The 13966-nt window shown below is 66.0% G+C and overlaps 1 protein-coding gene across 1 annotated transcript in view; it reads left to right on the top strand.

The window, feature by feature from the left end:
- The first annotated feature begins 277 nt into the window (after positions 1 to 277).
- MMP17 (matrix metallopeptidase 17) overlaps positions 278 to 13966 on the top strand; it is a 23635-nt gene continuing 9946 nt past the window's right edge. Inside the window, exons 1-6 of the mRNA XM_035016700.1 lie at positions 278 to 421; positions 9451 to 9583; positions 10283 to 10412; positions 10897 to 11180; positions 11859 to 12035; positions 13373 to 13472. Coding sequence (XP_034872591.1) covers positions 278 to 421; positions 9451 to 9583; positions 10283 to 10412; positions 10897 to 11180; positions 11859 to 12035; positions 13373 to 13472 — 968 coding nt within the window. The remainder of the gene's footprint in view (positions 422 to 9450; positions 9584 to 10282; positions 10413 to 10896; positions 11181 to 11858; positions 12036 to 13372; positions 13473 to 13966) is intronic.

The raw sequence follows: 13966 nt of genomic DNA, 5'->3' as shown, positions 1-13966 counted from the left end.
CCTTTAAGACGGTGGGCGGAGCGAGCGCTGCCGGCGGTCATTAGCATACATTAGCATTCCCCGCCCCACCGACAGGAGGCGGCGCGCGGGGCTCGGGCGGGCCGGGGAGCGGCGCGCAGCAGAGCGGGGCGCACGGGCGTGGGGGCGCGGGGGCGCAGAGCGGCGGAGCGGGGCGCAGCGGCGTGGGGAGCCCGACGCAGGGGCGCGGGAAGCCGGGCGGAGCGGGGCGCGGGAACGCGGAGACCTGCAGTGCCGCGCCGACGGCCCCGCGAGCGGGATGGGGCGCAGCGGCGCCCCCGCTCCCGGACCGCCGGCCCCCTGGCCCCGGCTCCCGCAGCTGCCGTTGCTGCTGCTCGCGCTGGCGGCCCGCGGGAGCTGGGGCGCGCCCGCACCCCGCGCGGAGGACCTCAGCCTGGGAGTGGTGAGTGCGCGGCCGGCAAACGGGGTCCCGCGGGCGGAGAGGACGCCGTCCCACCGCCCGGCGCCTGCGGGAGCTCGGGCAGCCTTGGACCCATTTCCCAGGCGGAAAGCTGAGGCCGGGGCGCAGGCTGAGCGGCTGACGTGCGCGCACCCGGGCCTGGGAGAGGCGCCGCGTGCCTTCCCGGCTCCTTGCGCTCCGCGCTCCCCGCGCGCGGCAGCCGCGGGGGGCAGCGGAGGTTGGGGCTGCCTGGACGGAGCCCTTGTCCGCGGCTTGGAGCGGCCCCGAAGGGGGACCCCGGGCGAGTGGGACAGCCGTTGCAGCCGCCGGGGGCAGTGCGCCCCGCGTGCGTTCCCAGTGGGAGGGGCGGGGGGGAGGGGCGCGCCCCACCACCCAGGAAAGGTTGGGGCTGCGGAGTGTGGGCGCCCGGAAAGCCGGTGGCTCTCGAGTTTGCTCCGTGTAGGGTGTTGGGGAGCAAGAGAGCCGGCCCCCTGCCCCCCGCTGGGCGTGAATCTTGGCCCTATTCCCTGGCCCCTTCCGCCGCCAGGGCGGCCAGCCTTGCTCTGCCTCCCGCTTGGCCCTGCCTGAGCTGGACGGGGGCCCCCTTCCATTCCCAGGCTCTGATGCAGCCCCACCGCCGTCCCCAGCGCCCCCTCCCGTAACACCAGCTGTCCCCCTGTTTTGGGAGCCGTCCCGGGAGCGGCGGCAGTGGCCTCGTCCCGCGCCCCTCCCCCATTCAGACTCCCCTGGACCTGGAGGGTTGGGATCAGACTTTATGGGTCGCCACCCCCAGGTTCGAGAGGCCAGGCGAGGGCGCGAGGGGCCGTTGGATTGGAACGATCTTCTGGGGCTTCCGCCCCTGCCGCTGCCCTCTCTCCCCGAGACGCGGGGATGCGGGCCGGGGGCCGCGGCCTCCCCACCCCCGCACACGGCCCCCGGCCGGCAGCGGTGCTGGCCGGACCCCTCCCCAGCGCCGTTGGCACTTGGAGGCTGCAGGCGGAGTTCAGGCAGGCGGAGGTACTCGGATGGGGGCAGTTGGGCGGCATCCGCAGCTCCACAGACTTGGCAGGACTCGGCCACAGGTTCTGGCTGAGAAGCAGGCTGGGACCACCCCCGCCCAGCTGGCCCAGCCCTCGAAGCCATCTGGGAGGGCGCAGCCACGTCCCCGCTGACGGCATCCCGACGCCTGAGGGGCCCCACACTGGCCTTCCTCCCAGCCGAACTGCCCCTGAAATTGGGGTGCCTCAGTTCACCCCCTCGGGGCTCCTTTGGAGCTGGGGGCTTCCTGGACCCGCTCCTGGGGCACATGATCTGGGGGGCAGCGGGTCTCGGGGTCCACTCTCCCGCTCAGAGAGGCCCAGCTCCCGAGGCTAAGGAGGATCCTAAGGTGCAGTCAGGGGATGCTAGTCCCGGCCCAGTTCGTTTGTCAGACCTGGCCCAGTTCTCAAGTTTTTCTCTGCCTGCCCAGAGACAGCAGGCTGGGCACACTCCTCCCAGCGAGGGCCAGGGCACTGCCTCTTCTCCCTCCCCGGCTCCCCAGAGCCTCCTGGCGCGTGGCGGGCAGTCATGGGCCCAACTCTGTGGGATGCACTGGGGGGTGGGGGGGATGTGGCTCCTCAGCCTGGAGCCCCAGAGACAGCAGGGCCCTGGCATCTGGCCCCGTGGGGGAGTAGCGAAGGGTTCTGCCCCTGACCCTAGAGGCCCCCACCCAGGGAAGGCCAGGAGGTCCCTCCTGGTGTGGCCAAGCCTTCCTGACTCCTGCCCACGTTTGTGGGCGGAGGGCGGTCTCTGGTGGCCTTCTGGGGAATGACACCTCAGAGCCCCAGACCCAGAGGTGCAGGAAGTCTTGGAGACAGGATTTATGGGGAGGAGGGGGTTCCTTCCCACCCCGTCTGTAGACTGCCACCCGCCTCTGGGGCCCACTGACTCTGCATATTCAGATCTGGGGCTGCCAGGGAGGAGAAGGGCCCCTTTGTCAGTGTGACCCAGCTTCTGCCAGAGTTGAGCCCAGCGGGTCTGGAGCTCTGGCTGGTCCCCAGAGAGGCTGGCCCGGCCCAGCCCACCCCCAGCTTTAGTGAGAGGACAAAGCGCTGGATTGAGTCCTGCTGTGCCCAACTGCCGGTGGGCTTTCAGGCCGCGTGGAGCAGGACAAGAGAGTGCGCTGTGCCCTCCTGGGGCTGTGGCCGCTCGGCCCTGAGCTTTTCATCATTTTATTTCTGGGTAGGTACTAACCGTAGCGAGCTATTCAGGCCATAGGGAAGGGCCTGCGGGAGAAATCCCATCTTCCCTGCCCTCCCCTCGCTTCCTGAGAATCCCTCTGGAGGTCGTCTGGGCACTCCAAAGGACATGGGGACCTGGGCCCCTTATCTCTGGGGACGAGGCCTGCTGCCTGCTGTGCGGTGCCCTGCTGTTTTCCCTTGGAAGTCCTGTCCTGGAGAGCGGTCCATACTGGAGCGTCTGGGTCTGCCTGGTGCTTGGTGCCCGCCCCAGCTCGCTTCTTTGCACGGACATCACATCCTCCAGCCAGCCCTGGGCACAGACGAGCGGGCTGTTGCTAATATTTTGCTAAGCCAGCAGCAGGGCCAGGAGCACCTGGGACCCAGGCCCGGGAGCAGGGGGGCCTGGTGGCGGGCGTGAATGGGATGCGGTGCGTGTTAGCAGACCTGCCAGCTCGGCCCCTCGAGTTTCTGCTCGGGTTTCTGCTTCCAGCAACAAAGTGCTCGTGGCCCCGAACCACGCGGCATCTTGGCGGATCGTGTGATCTTTGACACCCAGAGAGGTGACTGGTGTGTGGCTGAGGATGAGTGGGAATGAGCAAGGCCCTCCAAAGACCCAGGAGGCCCCGCGGGGATGGGCAGGACAAGGCCGGATGGTGGCAAGGGTGGGTGCGAGCCAGGACCTCACTCGGAGCAAGCGTGAGCCCCGCGTCCCCCTCCTGGGCCAGGGGCAGGTCGCAGCAAGGGTGACAGTCACCCTCAGCCAGTGGCCTCTGGGTCCCTGCTCCTCGGTGCCAGCACCCAGGGGAGCCTGTGGGCCCTGCGTGCCCTCGGGCCTGAGGTCACAGACCTGGCTTGGGGTCAGGACTGTCCCTTGCACCTCGAAGCTGCAGACACCCAGGCCAGGGCCAGACTGCATGCCCTCTGCTAGGACAGAGAGAGCGGGAATGGTGAACCTGGGCGTGCGTGCTTTTGTCCTGAGCCTTGGAGAGGGAAGGCTGCTGGGGTCGCCTCCCTGCACCTCTGTGGGAGGTTGAATTTAAATGTGAAGGACCTAAGACACCCCCCCAACCCTCCTGAGGCCCCCACCTTGAGGCATGCTGTCAGCGCTCAGTCCTTGTGCCGGAGCACCCACTGCCTTTGGGGCTGCAGGCCGGTCTGAAAGAAGTCTCTGTGGGGCTTTTGTCCTGCGAGCCAGTGTGGTGTGGGCAGGGCTGTGCTGGATGCCTGTGGTCTGAGCCCTGGGAGTGTGGCCCGGCTTGCCTGGGGGCTTAGGATGCGCTTGCTCTCACGGGGGCCCTTGACACAGATGGGGGTCCAGACCCAGCCTGCGGGCCCCAGGCTCCCGTTTGTAAAACAGGGCTGCTGGGACGTTCAGGTGAGGCCTCTGAAGTGTCTGGCAGGGAGTAAGCTGCCTGCGTGTTCCCAGGGGGAGGGAGGAATGGAGAGAAGGCTGTACAGGATTTGGGGTTTGGCAGGGCTGCTGACGCAGTGCCTTCCAAGGGTGTGTGCTTTTTGCCTGTCGGTGGTGATCTGAGTTTCTAGTGAGATGCTCTGGGTGTAGGGTCTGTGCTTGGCTCACGGAGGGTGATGCATCTGCCCCACATAAGCTGAGAGCCTGTCGGGTCTCCCGAGCATTGTCCATCTCTCGGGAGGGACAGGGCAGAAGCCCAGCTTCCCCACTCTCACAGACTCAGGTCCCACTCCTTACAGGCGGCTGGCTTCTGAATGCCTTCCTCCTGTACTCCGTGGAACTCCTTTCTCTATAGAACTTGCCAGGCTGCTTCCTGCCCCGGGGCCTTTGCATCTGCCATGCCCACCTCCATGAACTTTCGTAGGGCTTGTCACCTGACCAGCTCCTCATCTTTCCGGTCTCAACCTACTGTCACCCCCCCCCAAGGACATCTTCCCTGGCCACCATTTAATTAGTCCCTGCACCCTGTCACTCACGTCTCCTCATAGCACAGAGGTTACAGGAATAGGCTCTGAAGCCAGACACCCCAGGCTCCCCGGCCCTGCCCCATGCTGGCTACGTGACTGTGGGTACATGTCCTAATCTCTCTAGGCCTCTGTGTCCCCATCTGTAAAATGGGGATAATCGTGCCCTCCTCATAGGATTAATTTAGCAGGTGCTCACTTGGTGTCTACCGTGTGCCAAGCACGGATTGAACACCACAGACCGTGCACCCTGGCCTCACGTAGCTCTGCCCTGAGGGTGCCGAGAGCATTAAGTGGGTTAGCGAACAGAAGAGTACTCGGTAACTGTTGGCTGTTGGGTCACTTCTGGTAACGACAGTCATGCATGACCCAGTCACGGTCTGGTGTCACTTGCTGTGTTCATGTGCTCATTGCTGTTCTTCCCCAGGACGCTGTCCGCACCGGGAGCCCTGCGTGCAGGGCAGGCTCTCCCAGGCCCCTGTTGCCCCAGGGTGCCCGGTACAGCGAGCGCTCAGCCTGGGAGTGTCAGGTGGATGGACAGGGAACAGCAGGCTGTCCAGGGGGGATCTAGGAGCGTTACCCCCCTCCCCGGGGAAGACACTGGGGCCAACACTGGGGCTTGGGGTCCCCGGCAGCCGCCCGCTGTCAGCTCCCAGAGGAAGACGAGCACGGGGGTCCTGCTCTGAGGACACCCCAGCTCATTTCCCTTCGGGGTCTTCAGCGGCCCCCGTGGCAGAGCAAGCTGGACAGGGACTGCCACCACACCACGGCCCCGCCACTGACTCTGGTCACACGTCTGGGGGCCTCAGTCTCCTGGGCGGTGAGTGGAGGTGGTGGTCACCCTGCCCTCTGAGTGAAGGCACACAGGGCGAGCAGTGAGCCGGCACCGCGTGGGTACGGCCGGGCTCTGCTCTCCTCACTGTGAGTGTTCGGGTCCTCAGGACCGCTCTGAAGCCACTGCCTGCCAGCTCCACGTCTCCCGAGCCACATCGCCGTGGCTGGGGGGTGACCGTCTGCACACGGCCCCACGGCAGCCTCTGAGCCTGGGTTCCCTCGTCTGTGCAGCGGGGCTAATGCTAAAGACACCTGCTCTCCATGCCGCCCCCCACGAGGCTGGGGTTCCAGCTGGAGGCGGGTCGTGCAGGGGAAGGGCCCACGGGTCAGCCATCCATGGCCACGGTCCCTGGCAGAACTGCAGACACCCAGGCCAGGGCCAGTCCCAGGCACACGGTGGCCCCGCCAGCTCCGGGCGATTGTGTGTCTCCTGGTCACCACTTGCCACCTGTCCGTGGGGACGGCAGCGGCCACGTGGTGGGGCAGCCTAGATAGAGGACTTCATGAGACCCTGCACACAGTAAGCACTTCTTGTTTGCCAGCTTGGTGAAGCACAGAACAGTGAGCCCCGTGCCATCCCTCCATTGGGCTGGGGTTGCAGTTTCCCGGTGCCCACCTGCTGGGGCCCCCCCACCTCCTGGAGCTGCCGCGGGGCCGGGGCCGCGCTTCCCTGTGGCTCTGAAGAGTAGGGAGGGGAGTTAGACCTGTGGGCGGTGTAACAAACTGTGTTGAGCACACGGGGTAAGACCTGAGGCCTCGTGGGCGAGCCGGGAAAGGCCCGCCGGATGCGCTGCCCTGCGTCCCGCCAGCGCCTGGCACCGGGCCCCGTGTCCCGGCCTCCGCTTCCCCCTCTGCGGTAATGGCCCAGCTCAGGGGTCGCTGGAAGGAGGCAGAGCTCATCTCCTCGGCTGCGGGGCATCCTCCTCGGCGGGGCGGCGGCTGCGGGGTTGGGCCGCCCCTGCTTCTCCCCTCCCCTCCCCTCCCCTCCCCGCGGCCTTCTGGAAGGTTCACCTCCGCCGCTGCAGCCTGGTTGCCCTGGAGACGCGGTCGCCATGACGACGGCGCAGGGGGGGCGGGATGGGCGCGCAGGGAGGGGCCGGCCTGGGTGTGCGCCCGGGGGGGGGGGGCGGGCGCCCCGAGGGCGAGGCGGGGCAGCGTCTGGCCCGGGTTGGCGCCCCCGCCGCTCGCACCCACTGTGTCCTCGGCAGCTTCAGAATGTCGTGCTGCCCGGGAAAAAGAGGAAGCCGGGCCATTTGGGAATTTGCCGGTGTCCTCCGAGATGGAGATGAGCTGGCAAGTGGGGAGAGCGCTGTCTTCTTAGCCGCCCCCTCCCTCTGCCGGCGGCCACTGTGCCTTCCCCGCGGGGATGGGGCCTTCGGGTTCCAGGCACTTGTTCCTCCACCGAAGACAGGCCTGGGCGGGGCCCCACGGCTTGTGGGCCCAGTGCCACCCCGAGGCCACCCGAGAGCCCCCACACCCGCCAGGGCTTGTCCTGTTGTCAGACCCCCCTTAGGATTTTCCCCTGGCCAGCTGGTGGGGTGCTCCCACCCCCCACCCCCAGGCTGTCCAGGAACGGACCCAGAAGCACCCCCAGGACTGCGGGGGCTTGAGAGGGGACTGCTTTGTGATGCTAATGTCATTGGGAGGAGTCCACATTGGGGGTAGGTGGGAAGTGTGATTGAGGACACAGACCCCTGCACCCCCAGCCCTTGCCTGCGGGTGGGGACCCCCTGGCCAACCCCGCAGATTCAGCCCTATCTCAGGCAGGGTCTGGGCAGGTGGGAGTGGCCACTGACCTTGGGGGCTGCAGTGCGGGTCCCAGGGCCATGCCTGCACTCAGCTGCCCCTCCCTTCTGCAGGCTAACCCCGCCGCCACTCAGACCCGAGGCTAAAGCCTGCTCTGCAGTGTGGCAAACATTGCAAAACCGCCAGGAGTGCTCTTGGCTTCTCCAAAGCCCAGAACGCGAGGGTCTCCAGGCCGGGCTTCCCTGGGGACCCCGGGGGTTGGGGGGCCAGGGCTCCTCCGTGAACCCCACAGAGCCCTGTGAGGAGTGGAACATGGGGCTGCTCAGTGCAGAGACCCAGCTGTTACCTCAGCCTGCAGGCCAGACTGCCGGGGGCGGGGGTCCTTCTGAAGCAGCCTGGGTGGGGGGATGCACCCGCTCGGATGGACCCTTCCCTGGTGAGGAGGGGGTGGCTCCCACGCCTGGCATCCTGTTTGTCAGGAGAGTCCTGAGGGCATCCTGGAGGAGGCAGCCTTGTGCGCTGAGCAACAGGGCTTTGAAGTGTGTGTGTGTGTTGACATTCAGAGAGCAAACTGCAACGTCAAAACTTTGTAAAACTTTTCCCCAAAACATGTGTAGCCTCAAATGCACGTGTTTTGTGCTTGAGCATCTCCAGGGCCTAGCCGGGTACTGGCCGGGACAGGTCCCCTCTCGGTGCCTGAGATAGACACACTTTAACGTGTCCCCAGTGATGTGAAGGGAGGTCCTCGCTAAGGAAGAGGGGTGCCAGGGACAGCAAGGATCTTAACTCTGAGGAGGGCACAGTCCGGGGTGGGGAAGTGGGCCTGTCCCAGCCGATGCCCGCCTCATCCGAGCACAGGGCGTCACTCCTCAGGCCCCTCCAATCAGGAGTGTCCACTTGGAATGGTCTCCCGATGGCTGTCCATCGAGGACCAAGTTACTTCCACTGCCTCCGAGGGTCCTAGGTCCTCACACTCTCTCGGGGGGTCTTCTGTCAGGACTGGTGGTTCTGGGCCAGTAAGGGTGTGAGGGGTGGGGGTTAAAGGAACAGAGAAACCCCAGGAAAGACGCCATGTTTCCTGGAAAGAGAGGAATCTAGCTGGTTCTCTGCAGGTGTATGCAAATTGTATGCAAATCATGGAGGTGGCTCCTCCTGGTCAGTTGAAGCTCCTGAGAATTCCGGGAGGGTGGACTCTCTCCCACTGAGCACCTGCTGGGCCCCCTGTGGGGGCAGAGCCTCTGGGCAGGGGTCCTACTGGCAGGGGCCGCAAACTCAGAAGCTTCCGGAGAGTTTCTTCAGTGTCCACCAGAAAACAAATAGGCCTGCAGGTTGCTGCCTATGTTGGAGCCAGGCCTGGGAGGGGAGGGTCTCAGGGAATTCCTGCAACCTTGCCCCCCACCCACCTGCGGGTCCTCCCCCACTGGGGAGCCCACCGCTGTCCCCACGGCCCAAGGCTTTCGTGTCACACCGGCCAGGACGTGGGCGTGACACCATTTGGTAGTTGAAGCTGAGAGTCCCCCCAAAGAATGGCGTCAGCGCCTCCCTCTCTCCTCGGGCCCCCCACGGGGGTAAAGATGCTGGGACTTGGGAAGGGGGCTCTGTGCCCATGGGGAAGGGTCACCTGCCATTCCGGCTTCCTGTTTGGCTCGGGACCCCAGTGCCAGGGCATTTTCGGCAGACCTGTCCCCTGACAACACCACGTACACTTTGTATACCGAGCGCCTGCGTCAGGCACTGAGCGTTTCCGTGTTGTAACCCACGATGTCCTCAACCCACAGGCAAGGAGACCACCCAGAGGGCTTGAGGGACTTGTCCCAGGTGCCCGGCAAGGAGGTGGCCCAGTGGGATTTGCCCCCAGGCAGCCTGGCTTCAGAGTCCCGGCAGCTCGTGAGCGGATTCCTAAAACCGGAGTCTGAGACTCCTGCCCTCTCAGTGTGGGTTTCAGACCTTGGGTCCTAGGTTGCTGCTTCCCAAGGTGGCTCCGGGCCTGAATTTGGCACTTGCCACGTGTAATAACCTTTTTATATCTTCACCTTCTCAAGTGTGCCCTGGGCGTGTCCTGGCGCAGGAGAAGGGCGCTGCTTAAGCTCACCCCTTCTGAGGGGCATCAAGTTTATTAAGACGGTGCTCCAGAATCTGTCTATAAAGAGGGGGCCCGAGGTGCCCTGTGGGCTAATGGGGGCTGGGGCCGGTGGTGATCAGGGCAGAAGAGGCCTGCCCCTCACCTCAAGGGCAGGCAGCTCTTCTTGTGGGGCTGAGCCCGCCTCCTCCTCGCCTCACTCTGCTCTCTGCTCTCAGGAGTGGCTGAGCAAGTTCGGCTACCTGCCCCCTGCAGACCCCACAACAGGGCAGCTGCAGATACGGGAGGAGTTGACGAAGGCCATTGTGGCCATGCAACGGTTCGGAGGGCTGGAGGCCACCGGCATCCTGGGTCAGTCCTCCAGCGGTGGCAGGAGATGGGGTTTCCCCCAGCTGCACCCCCACCCCGCCCGCCACCCTTTGGGGCCCTTCGCCCTCTCCAGCCTGCCCGTGGGGGGTGGGCTTAGGGCTGGGCCCACTCTCCCTGGGGACATGGGATCCCGTCAGCACGCTCACCACCCCCAGATGCGGGCATGTTGTGGGGGGGACTATGCCCCAGCTGGGCCCAGACCCATCTGCACCCCGCCCAGCAGGGTCTCACGCACTTGCGCCATGGGGGCCAAGGGGGCCCGCTGTCGGGGTGGGATCTGCCCACCCATGGCCCAGTTGATTCTTGTCCCCGGAAGTGGCAGATCTGTGCGGCCCAAACTTGCAGCTTTCCACGGGAAGCCAGAAATCTGGGGTGTTTGTGGGAGCACCCCGGGTTTTACATATTGGCAACAAATCCCAGGCTTGGAGAGACCCTCCCGTGGGCTGATGGAGCGCATCTGTGCCCAGGCCCCGGAAGAGGGGTACACATCCGTGTCCCAGCAGAGCTGGTCAGGCGTGTGTGCTGCCGAAGTCAGTAAACGCTTCGCATGACCCCTGCCTGGCCGCGGACGTCCCCCTGGCCGTGAGGCCTGGCACGCTGGAGCCCCGGGGCAGGGACTGGGGAATAGGGCCTGAGACTGCTGCCAGCCCCAGGGGACCTGACCCCCGGCCACCCCTGCAGACGAGGCCACCCTGGCGCTGATGAAGACCCCTCGGTGTTCCCTCCCTGACCTCCCAGCTGCGGCCCCGGCACGAAGGAGACGCCAGGCTCCAGCTCCCACCACGTGGAACAGGAGGAGCTTGTCCTGGAGGTGGGTGGGCTGCACCTGCCTGCCTCTCTGGGTCTCAGTGCCTGGGGGCTGCCCAAACAAGCGCCCCCGAGCCGAGCTTTGCGGGACCGGGACTGTGTCCTCAGTTCCCGAGGTCCAGGGCTCGCAGGGCTGGCTCCTTCTGAGGCTCCGTGGGGCGGGCGGGTGGGGGGAGTCCGTCCCCCACCTCCCTGCTCCGGGTGCTGCTGGCCACCTCCGACCCACTACCACAGTCCCCGCGTCTGCCGCCCTCGCGTGGCCCTCTCCCCGTCCCCGTGTCCCCTGCTGTGTCCTCTGAGGACACCTCACCCCATCCGGGAGGCCTCATCTCAAATCCTAACTACATCCGCAAAATCCCGTTTCCCAAGAAGGCCTGGATGGGCAACCCTGGGGAGGGATGTGCCCGGGAGCCCCCCGGGTGGGGGCTGGGGTGGGGGCAGGGCCTGCGCCTGGTGGGCAGACCCCGGGCTCTGACCCCACCACCTAGGGTCCGCACATTCCCGCGGGACTCGCCCCTGGGCCGCGACACGGTGCGTGCGCTCATGCACTATGCCCTCAAAGTCTGGAGCGACATCACGCCCCTCAACTTCCACGAGGTGGCGGGCAGCACTGCGGACATCCAGATCGACTTCTCCACGGCTGACCACGACGACGCCTACCCCTTCGACGGCCCCGGCGGCACGGTGGCCCATGCCTTCTTCCCCGGCGACCACCACACCGCGGGGGACGCCCACTTCGATGACGACGAGTCCTGGGCCTTCCGCTCGTCAGGTGCGTCGGGCTGAGGCTGAGTCCCAGGGACCCCCTGGCTTCTAGGGGCCGCTTCAGGCCTGCGGGGTGAAGAGCCCCCGTGGCCCCGAGCTCTGTGCATCTGTCCCGCCCGTGGAGCCCAGCCTCACCCCGCCGTCTCCGGCAGGGGCGCCTGCCCCGTGGATCTTGGGCTCACGGGCCTGGGATGCGGGCTCACACGGCTCAAGGTGTCTCCCCTCAACATGCTGAGCCGGGCTCGTCCTCACCCTGGTCCCAGCTTCCAAGAGGCAGCGGAAGCTTGCAAGGCCTCTGCAGGCCTTCACACCTTCGCCCCCTTGCTCGCTGAGCCCCACTGGTCTGGGAAGGCACAGGCCCCCAGGCTGCAGGGGGGCCGAGGGGCGCAGGGCACAGATGGGGGCCACTGTGGGTTCAGTCCATGCTCCAGCCCCGGGAGTGGAGCCCGTCCCAGCCTGAGGAACCAGCAGCGACCCCGCAGAGCCTCTGGGCCCTTTGCCATGGTGGGACTCTGGCCCGAGAAGCCCTTGTAGACCCCAGGAGGGCCTCGGCAGGAACTGGGTCGGTACCCCTCACATCACACCCCCTCCCCACGGGTGCCCCCGCCCCTGTGCACGAGCTTGCTCCATCCTGTGGCCGGTCCGGAAGTCCCTCCCCTGATCCACTGCTCGCTGTGGTTCCCAGATGCCCACGATATGGACCTGTTTGCGGTGGCTGTCCACGAGTTTGGCCACGCCATCGGGCTGAGCCACGTGGCGGCCACGAGTTCCATCATGCAGCCCTACTACCAGGGCCCGGTCGGCGACCCTCTGCATTACAGGCTCCCCTATGAGGACAGGGTGCGGATCTGGCAGCTGTACGGTGAGTCCTCCCCTCAGAGTCAGCCACAGGCTCCCCAGGGATGGGGACAGAAAGGCAGGGGACCCCCAGGGCACAGAACCCCCCAGGAGGAGGGTTTTTCTGTCTTGTTTGTCTTCGTGAGCTCAGCATGAAGACCCTGCGTGGCACGCCTTAGCTGCTCCCTCATGCGTGTGGGATGAGTAAACGGGGTCTGTCGCCAGGGTCCCTGGATGTGGGGCCTGCAGCCCTTGTAAGAGCTCGCCCCAGAGCCTCCGAGCCCCGGGCAAGATCCCAGGCCGGTGCCCACAGAGCTTCAGGCGGTGACCACGGGCATGGCTGGTGCCCCTGGCCCTGTGCAAACCACGTGTGTGCCTGGCGGCACCTGGTCTTTACACCTATGACCGAGGGCCGGCCGGCCCCACTTAGAGGTGGGAGAACTGAGGCAGGATGGCCCGTGGTGGCCAACAGAGCCAGGACTGGACCCAGAGCCCTGCTCAGGGACCTGCTCTGCTGGGGACACATCAGGAACCAGCGCAGAAGGAGGCCCCATCCCGCATCGGGCATGGGCCTGGGCCAGAGGCAGTGGTCCCAGCCCCATGTGTGACTCCGGTCTCCTGCCCCAACCCCAGTCTGCTCCACACGGCGGCCAGACCCTGCCTCCCCTTCCTAAGCATGGCAGCCCCTCCCCCGCTCCCGCTCCCCTCGCCCACCGACCTCTGATGCCTCTGGGCTTTTCCTGCTAGAGTAAAATGTACCAGATTAACTACTCGGAGCATCCAGGTCAGTGGCATTTACCCCGTTCACAGTGTTGCCCATCTGCCACTTCACCTAGTTCCAGAACATTCCTCACCACCCCCTCCCCCCCCACCGAGCAGCCACTGACCTCTTTTCTGTTCGTCTCCACGGTGTGGGCTGCTCACGCCAACAGAATTGCACCCGAGTGGCCTTTTGTGTCCGGCTTCTCTCACTGAGCGCCCTGTTCCCGAGGCCACCCACGGCCCACCCACCGTGGCCAGCGATCTTACCTGTCCACTCGTGTTGGTGGACACCTGGGGCGTCTCCATGTTTTGGCTGCTGGGCACATTCACAGACGAGTTTTGGTTGGAAGCCCTGTGTTTTGTTCTTTGGGGTCTGCACCCACGGCGGTCTGGGGGGCAACTTCGTTTAAGCCCTGGAGGTCAAGGAGGGGTCGTGGGGACGCCCGTGTCTCCTCCTCCCACGGTGATGCTCTAGCAGCCGTGCCCGTGTGGGGACCTGCCACCCAGTGGCCGCAGTTCTGTACTGGGGGGTCCCCTGGAGGGGGTGGGGTCTGCAGGGAGGCAGGCCTACGGGTTCAGTGCAGCCTCCTGTCTCCGCAGGCGTGCGGGAGTCCGTGTCCCCCACGGCACAGCCACACACCCCGGAGCCCGAGGAGCCTCCGCGCCTGCCAGAGCCCCCCGACAATCGGTCCAGCACCCCGTAAGCGTGGGCCCCTGGTCTGCACACCGTGGCCGGCGCCACCCCCAACAGAGGCTCAGAGCCTCCCGGCTCTTCTGAGAGAAGCACAGCTGTGGGGCCACGTCCCTTTCCTGAAGCCCCCCAGACGCGGAGGGGCACTTGCTCACCCCGGCCCGGGCTGCAGGGGTGGTGGCCCCTCACCCCTTGTCCCAGACATGCGCCCCACGATGCTCCCTGACGCTCTGCTCACGCCTCGCTCTGTCTCGGCCATTCTAGACTGCGGAAAAGGGACGCGGGCTCTGGATTTTTGTTTATTAATTGAAGTATAGTTGACACACAAGGGACTCCTGTTAATGCCCTTTTTTCTCCTGACGCACACCGTTGTCGTGCATCTGCGAGCCCGCGGGCAACGATGTGGGGTCTCCTTCCGGGTTTTGTGAAGCCCAGCTCCTCACAGTGGCTCAGGAAAGGGGGTCCAGCCCGCCCGGGTCTGTGCCCCAGCCGCGGCACCCCCC

Source organism: Mirounga leonina, unplaced genomic scaffold (assembly GCF_011800145.1).
Source record: "Mirounga leonina isolate KUSES-001 unplaced genomic scaffold, KU_Mleo_1.0 Mir_171, whole genome shotgun sequence".
Lineage (NCBI taxonomy): Eukaryota > Metazoa > Chordata > Mammalia > Carnivora > Phocidae > Mirounga > Mirounga leonina.
The sequence above is the reverse complement of the archived record's forward strand: the minus strand, read 5'-3'. Positions and strand labels throughout refer to the sequence as shown.